Source organism: Physeter macrocephalus, chromosome 14 (genome assembly GCF_002837175.3).
Source record: "Physeter macrocephalus isolate SW-GA chromosome 14, ASM283717v5, whole genome shotgun sequence".
Lineage (NCBI taxonomy): Eukaryota > Metazoa > Chordata > Mammalia > Artiodactyla > Physeteridae > Physeter > Physeter macrocephalus.
In genome coordinates this window covers 116,948,293-116,961,407 of record NC_041227.1, presented here as the reverse complement: position 1 = coordinate 116,961,407, position 13,115 = coordinate 116,948,293, and the positions used below count along the sequence as shown (strand labels likewise).

The 13,115-nt window shown below is 41.6% G+C and overlaps 1 protein-coding gene across 3 annotated transcripts in view; it reads left to right on the top strand.

Annotated features, from left to right (window-relative positions):
* The first annotated feature begins 3,480 nt into the window (after window positions 1–3,480).
* The window catches only part of STAT3 (signal transducer and activator of transcription 3), a 32,539-nt gene continuing 22,904 nt past the window's right edge, over window positions 3,481–13,115 (top strand). The window contains exons 1-3 of one of the 3 annotated variants that reach the window (XM_028498299.2): window positions 3,481–3,654; window positions 4,859–5,003; window positions 5,587–5,685. In XM_028498299.2, coding sequence (XP_028354100.1) covers window positions 3,527–3,654; window positions 4,859–5,003; window positions 5,587–5,685 — 372 coding nt within the window. In that variant the 5' untranslated portion in view covers window positions 3,481–3,526. Of the gene's footprint in view, window positions 3,655–4,858; window positions 5,004–5,586; window positions 5,686–13,115 lie in introns of those variants that run through there. The other 2 variants (XM_028498297.2, XM_055089739.1) reach the window with 2 other exon arrangements.

Sequence of the window (13,115 nt, the reverse complement as noted above, 5' to 3'; positions counted from 1 at the left end):
TTTTTTTTTGGCTGCGTTGGGTCTTCGTTGCTGGGCGCAGGCTTTCTCTAGTTGCGGTGAGCAGGGGCTGCTCTTCGTTGTGGTGCATGGGCTTCTCATTGCGGTGGCTCCTCTTGTTGCAGAGCACGGGCTCTAGGCGCATGGGCTTCAGTAGTTGTGATGCACGAGCTTAGTTGCTCCGCAGCATGTGGGATCTTCCCGGACTAGGGCTTGAACCCGTGTCCCCTGCCTTGGCAGGCGGATTCTTAACCACTGCGCCACCAGGGAAGCCCCTGTTCTCTACCTCTTTGTCTCTATTTCTGCCTTGCAAACTGGTTCATCTGTACCATTTTTCTAGATTCCACAAATATGCGTTAATATATGATATTTGTTTTTCTCTTTCTGACTTACTTCACTCTGTATGACAGTCTCTAGGTCCATCCACGTCTGTACAAATGACCCAATTTCGTTCCTTTTTATGGCTGAGGCAGATTTTTAACTTGGCCCTAATGTGAATATTGTAAGAGAGTTCTAATGGCCTTTGATTTCTTTTCTTTTTTTTTTTTAAATTTTATTGGAGTAGAGTTGACTTACAATGTTGTGTTAGTTTCAGGTGTATAGCAAAGTGATTCAGTTATACATATATTTATTCTTTTTCAGATTCTTTACCCATATAGGTTATTATAGAATACTGAGTAGAGTTCCCTGTGTTATACAGTAGGTCCTTGTTGGTTATCTATTTTATATATAGTAGTGTGTGTATGTTAATCCCAAATTCCTAATTTATCCCTCCCCTCCACATTTCCCTTTTGGTAACCATAAATTTGTTTTCAAAATCTGTGTGTCTGTTTCTATTTTGTAAATAAGTTCATTTGTATCATTTTTTAAAAATTAGATTACACATATGAGTGATATCATATATTTATCTTTCTCTGTCTGACTTCACTTAGTATGATAATCTCTAGGTCCCTCCATGTTGCTGCAAATGACATTTCATTCTTTTTTATGGCTGTGTAATTCCATTGTATATATATACCACATCTTCTTTATCCATTCCTCTGTCGATGGACATTTAGGTTGCTTCCATGTCTTGGCTATAGTAAACAGTGCTGCAGTGAACCCTGGGGTGCATGTATCTTTTCGAGTATGGTTTTCTCCAGGTCTATGCCCAGGAGTGGGATTGCTGGATCATATGGTAGTTCTATTTTTAGTTTTTTAAGGGACCTCCATACTGTTCTCCATCGTGGTTGTAGGCCTTTGATTTCCTGTTAAGAGTAAAATTTGACATGGTTACAATGCTTCAGCGTGTAGCATGCGTTTCAGTTACTGCTTTGATTAGCCAGTGTTTAGCATACATGTACCACTGCCCAGGTAGCATCGCATCGGTCCTGTGGCAGGTTAATCTTGGGGGTGGAGATGGGGGGCTGGGGGTGCGACTGCAAAGGAGTGGTAGCTGAAAATGCTCGGGAGGTGCCTAAGACATTGTTAAAAAAAATCCCAAGCACCTAGGAAACTTAACTTATTCCCCTCTAATGTTGTTGGAAGGTTTAGTTTATTTATGGAAACATACTGGCCTGACTGGGGCAAATACCTCATCCTGACATTCTCACCTCTTTGCTTTACTGAACTTCTTCACCAGTGGAACTTAAGCCCTTGGTACTTGAGGAGGGAAATACTTTAGATCTGTGGCACAAGTGTAAAGCATACACTGGTTTAGAAAACTTAGTACAAAAAGAAGAATGTAAAGTATCTCATTAATAGTTTTTGTATGATCGCATGTTAAGATGATAACATTTTGGTTATATTAGGTTAAAGAAAATGTATTATTAAAGTTAATTTTACCTCTTTCTTTTTACTTTTTAAATATGGCGCCTAGAAAATTTAAGATTACATATGTGGCTTGTATTAGATTTCTATTGGATGATGCTGCCTTAGTTTTTTTTTAAATTAATTAATTGATTTTTGGCCGTATCGGGTCTTCATTGCTGCGCGCGGGCATTCTCTAGCTGCGGCGAGCGGGAGCTACTGTTCGTTGTGGTGCGCGGGCTTCTCACTGTGGTGGCTTCTCTTGTTGCGGAGCACGGGCTCTAGGCACACGGGCTTCAGTAGTTGTGGCAGGTGGGCTCAGTAGTGTGGCTCTCGGGCTCTAGAGCTCAGGCTCAGTAGTTGTGGTGCATGGGCTTGGTTGCTCCGTGGTATGTGGGATCTTCCCAGACCAGGGCTTGAACCCGTGTCCCCTGCATTGGCAGGCAGATTCTTAACCACTGCGCCACCAGGGAAGATTTTTAATTGTTCAATTAAAGACTGCCATGAGGGGACTGACCCTGCTTTCCTGAATATGTGCTTGAAAGCTTGATCAATTGATGCCATCTTTGCAGTAGCAAGGGGGTATGCTGTTTCTGTCGCCCCAAGAAAGAGAAGGAGAACAGCAGCACAGCCCTCTTGAATTCTGTAAGGACCCCAGATTCTGAACAACTTGGTGATCATTTAACTTGCTGCTCTGAGAACACAAGACCTGTCGGTTTTGTCACCAGTTTGCCCAGTCCTTTTTATGAAAGTGCTTATTCATGCCTTCTCCAAGAAATAAATCAAGCACTCTAGTAAAGTGTATGTATTTGTGTGTATTCTACCTTTCAGTAAATGTTCTCGCTGTCCCAGAGAACCATCTCAGTATACTTTGATCCATATATACCTTAGTCTTCGGCTCCTACTCATAGTTATTTTTTACAGCTTCTTAAGACTGCTTGGTCTGTATTGCTATGTCCATGACCCCAAACTATTCAGAAAGAGGACTCAACGTGGTTAGCTGGCTTGGCTTCTCCTTGAGCATTTCCCTGGGTTGTTCATGAACCTGGGGACAACCTGAATGCCTGCTTTTTAGCTTCTCTTCTTTCTCATCCCAGCCTGAGACATTTTAGAAACAAAATTACTCTTTTTTTTGAGTGTGAGAATCCCAGGCAGGTCCTTGCTTATGTGTTTAAACCTTTAGTCTTGGAATTAGCTCTCTGCCCTCCCTGAACACCCATATCCCACATTTTGTTCTTAAAGATCAAACTTAGGTTTACTGTGTTTCTACCTCCCAGTCCACCTAGAAGGAGTGTAGAGTGGAAAGAAAGGAACTCACATCTGTTGAGCATCTGTTGTGTGCTAGACACTGAGCTGGGTGCTCAAGAAATATTATCTCAGTAACCCCGAGGGGTGGGAATTATGATCTCTGTTTGATAGAGGAGGAAATGGAAATCTGGAAGTTAAATAATTTCTCAGCTTCACATACCTCTGAGAGATAATGGATTCTAGAACGTGGCATCATGCCCACATTGTCATCCTGGTTTAGGAGAAAGAAGCTGCGATGTGGTTCCAGAGGTAGAGATTTGAATGTATATGTATTGTTCTGAACTGGGAGAAACATGGAAGATCCTTTCCAAAGCACCTTTTATCCCTAATCACAGACCCGATGCCTGTGTTGGATAGATTGTTTCCCCTTACTGGGGCTTGTAGTGACCATATAAACCTTTGGTTTGCAGTTGTGACCCCTGATTCCAGCAGAATGGCCCAATGGAATCAGTTACAGCAGCTGGACACACGGTACTTGGAGCAGCTTCATCAGCTGTACAGTGACAGCTTCCCGATGGAGCTACGGCAGTTTCTGGCCCCTTGGATCGAGAGTCAAGATTGGTAAGTCCTTCTTGAGAAACTCCCCAAATTGTTAGGTTTTAGTTTGAGACAAGAGACATGATCTGCTCTAACTTAACTCTTTGCTAACTATTTCATTGAAAAGCTTATGGATACAGGTGATGGGATAAAAGAGAACAGAAGATAGAGAGGTCGTTTTAGTCTTGTAAAAACATTTTCTACATTAGAAGGGCATCTGGGCAGCTGTCATTTATTTGGCACATTGAAGCAGCCTGCTTGGTGGTAGATGTTTTGAAGCCTGACTTTAATCTCATTTGCTTGATGAGATGCTCTGTGTGTTCTGACACTTCAGGGACATGCTATAGATATATATAGATATATATATTTTTTATTGGAGTATAATTGCTTTACAGTGTTGTGTTAGTTTCTGCTGCACAGCGAAGTGAATTTTTTTTATCTGAATGAGGATTCTGTCGTGGGTAAAAGTTTGGGTTCGTACTTCTGATTCCCCTTTCATTAAGGGAAAGAAACACAGAGTCAGAGAAATAGACTCATTCATAGAGGAGATAATGGTACAGAATCCCAACAACTATTTCCTTCACTTTAAAAAAAAAAATTTATTTATTTTATTATTTATTTATTTTGGCTTCTCCGGGTCTTAGTTGCGGCACACGGGATCTTTAGTTGCAGCATGCAGGATCTATTCCCCAACCAGGGATTGAACCCGGGCCCCCTGCATTGGGAGCATGGAGTCTTACCCACTGGACCACCAGGAAAGTCCCTCCTTCACTTTAATGTATTCAGATCCACCTATTAATTTTGGTTTAATTCAGGCCCCTGACCTAGTTTTTCCAGAATTTGGTAAGGGGCCAGAGAGGTGATTCAGAGATGTGAGAAATAGGCCACCCTAGCTTGGGATTGCTTATTTGCTACTAAAAGTCTGACCACAGAGTTGACAGAGAATTTAAAGGAAAACAACATACCTGTTCACTTCACTCAAGTATTTGATAAATATAGAACTATGACAGTGGCTAATAGTATCTGGAATAATTGTTGATAATTTGAAAATTGATGACATTTATGGTTGCTGAGCAAGATGCATCTAAAATTATGAGTGGGTTAAAGCCTCAGGTTTGCCTTGGGTTTTTTCCTCCTTGATGGTGATTTCTGCGTGCATGCATGTGTATGTATGTGTGTGTGTGTAGGTTTCAGAATCATCATTCTTTATCCTTCTTCCTTTTCCTAGGGCATATGCGGCTAGCAAAGAATCACATGCAACTTTGGTGTTTCATAATCTCTTGGGTGAAATTGACCAGCAGTATAGCCGCTTCCTGCAAGAGTCCAATGTTCTCTATCAGCACAACCTGCGAAGAATCAAGCAGTTCCTTCAGGTGTGATGAGAAACTGAATCCGCAGAGGAGGGTTTTATCTTTCTTTCCTGAAAGTTTCTTTTCTCATTTGGCTAAATAATGAGAATGTATCTTGTACTTTAAATCCAAGGAGAAGTAACTAGCCCTTTGAGTATCGTTGCCTGAAATTCACTTCTTTGGTTCATTGAAATAATAATGTGATTGCTATGTTAATCGTGTTATGTTAGCATGTTAATAACATGATTGTGATGAGGGCAGATGACTAGGAAGGTGACTCTTACTTTTCAGTCGAACCTTTAGGTTCGACCATAAATGGATACTCCCTGACAAAGTCAGTTGCCTCCCTGTGAGACTGGGATAACACACTGTCCAAAGACAGACGACCAAGCCTTCTCGCACTGACGTACAGCTCCTCATGACTGCCTTTCTTCCTCTCTTCTTCCCTTCATCTCCCACTAATTGCAGCCAGGCTCTGAGGCCTTTGCTGTGTTGTTTCATGTAGTAAATGTCACGCTTTCCCTAATTTATGAGGAAGTTAGCAAAGTTCAGTCCACATCTCCTTAGTCTGCTGCCACTTTTCATTCTCTTTCTCTCCTACGTACAGAGCAGATACCTTGAGAAGCCAATGGAGATTGCCCGAATTGTGGCCCGGTGCCTGTGGGAAGAGTCCCGCCTCCTCCAAACTGCAGCCACTGCAGCCCAGGTGAGGCCTGGGAAGAAATAAAGCGCTGTTGAAATGTGCTTCCTTCGTGTGTACAAAGATGTGCTTGCTCTTCCAGGGTCTTTAGGATGTGCACTGACCTATGGGGAGAAGTGGGTGTTTGGGGTTTTTGGGTTCTTTGGTTTTTGTTGTTGTTGTTGTTTGGGTTTTTTTTTTTTTGGTTATTTTGGCCATGCCACATGTGGCATGTGAGATCTTAGTTCCCTGACCAGGGATCGAACCCGCACCCCTTGCATTGGAAGCACAGAGTTTTAACCACTGGACCACCAGGGAAGTCCCTGGGTTTTGTTTTATACAATGAAAATAACTTTTTTTCCCTGCGTATAAAATGCATTCTACTTTTTAAGAAAAACTTTAAAACAGTACAGAAAATTAGAAGAAAGTTAAAAAACAAAGATCTGAAATGTCCCTCACTCCTCTTTTTTTTTTTTTTAACATCTTTGTTGGAGTATAATTGGTTTACAATGTTGTGTTAGTTTCTGCTGCATAACAAAGTGAATCAGTTATACGTATACATATATTCCCATATCCCCTCCCTCTTGCGTCTCCCTTGCACCCTCCCTATCCCAACCCTCTAGGTGGTCACAAAGCACCGAGCTGATCTCCCTGTGCTATGTAGCTGCTTCCCACTATCTGTTTTACATTTGGTAGTGTATATATGTCCGTGCCCCTCTCTCACTTCGTCCCAGCTTACCCTTCCCCCTCCCCGTGTCCTCAAGTCCATTCTCTATGTCTGCGTCTTTATTCCTGTCCTGCCCCTCCCCTAGGTTCTTCAGAACCATTTTTTTTTTAAGATTCCATATATATGTGTTAGCATACGGTATTTGTTTTTCTCTTTCTGACTTACTTCACTCTGTATGACAGACTCTAGGTCCATCCACCTCACTACAAATAACTCAATTTCATTTCTTTTTATGGCTGAGTAGTATTCCGTCGTGTATATGTGCCACATCTTCTTTATCCATTCATCTGTCGAGGGACGCTTAGGTTGCTTCCATGACCTGGTTATTGTAAATAGTGCTGCAGTGAACATTGTGGTACATGACTCTTTTTGAATCATGGTTTTCTCAGGGTATATGCCCAGTAGTGGGATTGCTGGGTCGTATGGTAGTTCTAGTTATAGTTTTTTAAGGAACCTCCATACTGTTCTCCATAGTGGCTGTATCAATTTACATTCCCACCAACAGTGCAAGAGGGTTCCCTTTTCTCCACACCCTCTTCAGCATTTATTGTTTGTAGATTTTTTGACGATGGACATTCTGACTGGTGTGAGGTGATACCTCATTGTAGTTTTGATTTGTATTTCTCTAATGATTACTCCTCTCTTCATTGTCTCTTCCCAGGAATCCAACATTAATAGTCTGCTATATATCCTTTCATACCTTTCTCCAGGCTCCCATAAACTATAGAAAATACACACACACACGTTATATTTAAATTGGTTTACTTTTCTGCATCTTGCTTTTTTCATTTAATTATGTCATGGAAATCCTTCTAAGTCAAGTAGTATAAAGCTAACTCACTTTATTTGCTGCATAATATTCTGTGGTATAGATCTGCTATAATTTATTCAATTATTACCCCTTTGATAGACAGTCACTTCTTTCGGGGTTTTTTTTTCCTCCACTGTAAATACTAGTGCAATGCCTCCCTATATATCTTTATATATTCATGCTTTGATTTCTCTACTATGGATTTCCAGGCATGGAATTGTTAGGTCAAGGGGTGTGTGCGTGTGTGTGTATAAAATATATATAAATTTTTTATAGATAGTTCTGGATTGCTTTCCCCAAAGGCTGTAACAGTTCACATTTGCACCAGAAGGATATGACAATGTATTATTCTTGGGAGCCACCTGGGGGGATGGTTTGGGATTTAATCATTCAGGTTCATACGCATTTCTCTTTGTGGTTAAGTTTGAGAATAACCTCACTAGAGCTAGAGATAACAATTAGTTTAGGGAATAGGGATTATGTGATGCTAACAGGCCCATTGGGGGAAACACATATTGATATATGATAGTCATAGCTATCTATCTAGATCATCTAATCTATTATGTGTATATGTGTATGTGTATCCTACTGTGTGCTGGTTGTTATGGCCCCCTGCTTTAGAGGAGGTTGTGGTCTGGGAGAAACAGAAAATCAAACAACTTTATAATGCAATAAAATACAAATTATTAAAATATACTAAAAAAGGTGAAAAAACTTAATTAGATCAATAACCATAAAAATACATTGAAAAAGACTTGAAAAAAATTACACTCCCCATCCTACCAAAAAAGCCAATAGGCCAGATGGTTTAAAAGTTTTAACAAACTTTTGTGGTACCAGTTGTTCCAATATCATTTAAACTCTTCCAAAGTGTAGGAGAAAAAGAGAGATGTTTCCAGCATTTTTTTTTTTTTTTTTTTTTTTTTTTGCGGTATGCGGGCCCCTCACTGTTGTGGCCTCTCCCGTTGCGGAGCACAGGCTCCAGACGCGCAGGCTCAGCGGCCATGTCTCACGGGCTTAGCCGCTCCGCGGCACGTGGGATCTTCCCGGACCGGGGCACGAACCCGTGTCCCCTGCATCGACAGGCGGACTCTCAACCACTGCGCCACCAGGGAAGCCCTCCAGCTTATTTTATGTGGCTAGAATAATGCTAATATCAAGACCTAAAAAGACAGTGTAAATAAAGAAAAGGTTAGGATTTTTGCATCCTGCTTAGTGTACAAAGCATGGTTTATATTCTAGGAATGCAAGGGTGGCTTAACATTAGGGATTCTATTAATGTAATTCATTAAATTAGTAAGTTAAAGAAGAAAAATTGTATTTTTGTTAGATGACAAAATTTAGTGTCCATTCTAGATTTAAAAAATAAGGAACTTTCTTAACAAAAAAAAGACTATTTGTCAGAAACCAAAGGGAACGGGATGTACAATGGTGAAGCACTAAAGTAATCTCATTAAAAACAGTTACAAGATTGAGGGTGCCTCCTGCCATTGATATTTTTCTGACAGATCCAGCCATTGTAATAAGACAGAAAAAGGGAGTGTTAATGTTGGAAAGCAAAAGACAAACTTTTAAAAAAACAAAACACAATTATTGGAACAAGGGTTCAGAACAGTGATTGTGTTCAAGATAAATGTTTTAAGAATTAGTAGTTCTCTTATACAATAGCAACAATAACCCTCCATTACATGACAATGTAATGGAAGCAAAGATTGGATTCATAACAGGAAAGACAAATGTATATGATATGCATATATTATTGAAATGTATGATAAAATGTCTAGAAGGATATATACCGAAGCATTAATGTTGTTGGTTACAGGAGACTTCTTTAGTTTCCCTAAGGTGTTTTCTTTAATATCCTATAATCAGGGAATTTTTTTTCCTTTTTTTCCCCCTTCTTTTAAAAAAAAATATGGTAGAATACACATAACATGAAATTTACCATCCCTTTTTTTTTCTTTTAGCTGCGCTGTGCAGCTTATGGTTGGGATCTTAGTTCCCCGACCAGGGATCAAACCCATGCCCCCTGCAGTGGAGGCGTGGAATCCTAACCACTGGTGCGCCAGGGAATTCCTGCATCTTAACCATTTTTAAGTGTACCATTCAGTAGTGTTAAGTTCATCACATTGTTGTGAACCAATCTCCAGAACTTTTTTCATCTTGCAAAACTAAAATTCTATATCTATTTGACTGTAGCTCCCCATTCCCCCGGACCCTGGCAACACCATTCTAACTTCCTGTCTCTATGAATTTGACTACTCTATGTACCTCATATAAATGGAATCATACAGTGTGTGTCTTTTTGTGACTGGCTTATTTCACTTAGCATAAAGTCCTTAAGGTTTATCCATGTTGTAGCAGGTGTCAGAATTCCCTTCCTTTCAAAGGCTGAATACTATTCATTGTGTGGCTCTATCATATTTTGTTTATTCATTCATCTGTTGATGGACACTTGGGCGGCTTCCGCCTTTTGGCTATTGTGAGTAATGCTGCTGCGAACATGGGTGTACAGTTTTTTCTTTTTTAAAAAAAATTTATGTTATTTATTTATTTTTGGCTGCGTTGGGTCTTCATTGGCAGGGGCTTAGTTGCTCCACGGCATGTGGCATCTTCCCGGACCAGGGCTCGAACCCGTGTCCCCTGCACTGGCAGGCGGATTTCCAACCTCTGCGCCACCAGGGAAGTCCCCAATTTTTTCTTTTTAAAGACAAAGAGGTAGCAGGAACAAAGAAGAAAGAACATCTAAGTCTAAATGAGAGAGTCAGGAACGGCATCATACTGAAAGGAGGGGTACTGTTTGAGCCGGGACTCAATGCTTATTGTATGGGCATCAGGCAGATGGTAAGGAGACCACAGTGTAGGGAGAAAGAAGATCGTGTTCAGACAGAAACAGGACTGCATGTATTCTTGGGAGAAGTGTAGGAAGTTCAGCATCTGACTGGGTAAAGGAAGATAAGGTGGTCAAGGGCCACATCATGACAATCTTCCTAGTTACTCATGCCTGGCAGTTTGGCCTTGGAAGAGCAGTTTACCACAAGGGCCTTGGGCCCAGACCTCCTGGGTTTGAACGCCATAGATCTGCCACTTGCTGTGTAACCTCAGGCAAACTGTTGACTCTCTCTGTTCCTCCACTGCACCGACTTCATAGAATTAAATTAATTCCTGTGTGTAAGATGCATAGAACAGTACCTGACACATAAATGCGAAATAAATGTTAACTGTTTTCTGTTGCTGCTGTCATCATCATCATCGTCGTCCTCATCCTCATCCTCACCACATCTGTAGGAAATGGGGACCAACTAAAGAATTTTAAGCAGAAAGCTGATAGGCTCAGATGTGGATGAGGGGGTAACTGATAATACTCACTGTTCAAGACTCGGGCGTCAGGGAGGTTAACCAAATGGCACTTGTCTGTGTATCACTAGAGCTTGCTGTTGTGGAGAAGCTTTATGTTTGCATCCTGTTCCATAAGATAAAAATAATCAATTTAAGCCCATTTGGATAGAGGCACCAACTTTGCCATGAGAGTTAGAAAAGCAGTAAGTGTCCCAAGAATGGTCCCAATCATATTGATCAGGGGCTGGCAAACAACACCCAGGGCCCAAATCCCGCCTGCTGCATGTTTTTGTAAATGAAGTGTTTTTGGAACACAGTCGCACACATTCACGTATGCACTGTCTCTGGCTGCTTTCATGCCGCAGTGGCAGGGCTGGGTAGTTATACAGTCATACAGACCGTATGGCCGACAAAGCCAAAAAATACTTACCACCTGGCCCTTAGACAAAAAGTTTGCAGCGCGTAATACAGAGCTACCTCAACCCAGGCCTCACTTTTGTTTTGTCTGTTTACATCATCTGGCATATTCCCACCGGCCTTTCGTGGGTAAAGCACGAGGAGACAGGAAGACAAGTGAGCGTGATCCCTTGTCTCCCAGAGCTCTCAGTCTAATTGGGTGATAGGTGCACAAACACTTCAAGGGAGAAAGACGTAGAGGAGGATGTGAGTACTTTTGCTTTGGGAAGTTGAATAAGGTTTCACAGGGGAGCAAACATTTGCACCGAGTTTGAAGGTGAGTGAGTTCAGCTGTGCTAGGCTGAGTGGCCAGGGGGCGGGGAGTCAGTGTGGAAACACGTTGTGTGTGGGAAAGGGTGGGTAGTTTGCAGTGACTCAAGCACAGGGAGGGAAGGTTTCAGTTGTTGGATCGTGAAACATCTGTCTGTGCTGGGCTGAGACGTTTATACCTGGAAGCAGTGGGGAGCCAATAGATTTTACTAAGGTATCAGAAGCAGGTTTCTGTGGGTAATGACTGATCACATCTATTTTCTCCCTTTAAGTGCAGTACCAATTTAGAAATAGACATGGGAGTTGAATACAGATTAAAATATCAGCTGTATTGTTGGTAAACAAGACCGAATACATGACTTGGATGGGTAACCATGGGGGCTTTATTTATCTATCTATCTACTTATATTGTAGTATAGTTGATTTATAATGTTTCAGGTGTACAGCAAAGTGATTCAGTTATACATGTGCATGTATCTATTCTTTTTCAAATTCTTTTCCCATTTAGGTTGTTACATAACACTGAGCAGTGTTCCCTGTGCTATACAGTAGGTCCTTGTTGTTTAGATACCTGTCCCCTGGGTCAGGTCTTGGGGTGACAGACTGAGTTTGCAGGGGCAGCACTGCCCCAGTCATCCTTATGGAACTTCAAAGACCACTCACTAATGCCCACTGAATGGAGACATAGGCCTCTAGAACTGCCTCTAGAAACCAGGCCCTCGCTTCTGCCCCAGAAGTGCCCCAGGAAGGCAAGAGTGGGAGGAGAGAGGCACCAGCTTAAGTGCTGGGCCCTTCAAAGATCTCCATGGACTAGTCTTTCTCCCAACCTCACTAATCCGATGAGTCATTCCCCCTGTGAAGAGAGTAAGGGTGGAGGTCGCCTTCCCAGAACTTCTAAGGGAAGTTTGTATTCTGTGGGCTTGGACAGGGTCCACTGGAAAAGGAGAGTATGGTTCCCTCTAAAGATGGCATGTTTAGATTTATTTTGGAGACTTCTGGCAGCAGTGTAGAGAGCAGATTGGAAGTGAGCGAGATTAGGGGCAAAGGGATCAACAGTCGGGGCTTGAACTGAGCCAGTGGGGCTAGAGATCAGTTGGAGAGATTACGGAATATAGAGCCAGGAAGATTTGGTGGCTCAGTGTGAAATCAAAGACAATCCAGAATTTCTAGTTTGGGAAACTGGGTATATAATGTCTTTCTTGGACTCTCAGTTCTGTTCCATTGACTGATATCTCCATCCTATGCCAGTAGCACACTGTCTTGGTCACTTGCAGCTTTTACATGGTCTTTTTTGTCCGAAGACGTCCTGTTACTTTGACAAAACTTATTTGTAAGTTTCATGTGCAATTCGACCTTTTCAAGGCACCAGCCTCCCCTTCTCCCCCGAGATAATATCTCTTGATAGGGAATTTCACCCTGGGACAGAATGATTTTTTTATTATCCCACAGAAATGTATTGGACACCCCCATGCATTTATTTATTTTTTTTTTTGGCCGCACCTCCTGGCGTGCGGGATCTTAGTTTCTCGACCAGGGATCGAACCCCTGCCCCCTGCAGTGGAAGCATGGATTCTTAACCACTGGACCACCAGGGAAGTCCCCCCACCCAATGCATTTATTTATTATTTTTTAATTTAATTTTTTATTTTATATTGGGATATAGTTGATTTACAATGTTGTGTTAGTTTCAGGTGTACAGCAAAGTGATTCAGCTATACACATACATATATCCATTCTTTTCCAGAATCTTTCCCATATAGGTTATTACAGAATACTGAGTAGAGTTCCCTGTGCTATACAGTAGGTCCCGCCCGATGCATTAAAATAGGCATCTAGCATCTGCTGTCATAAATT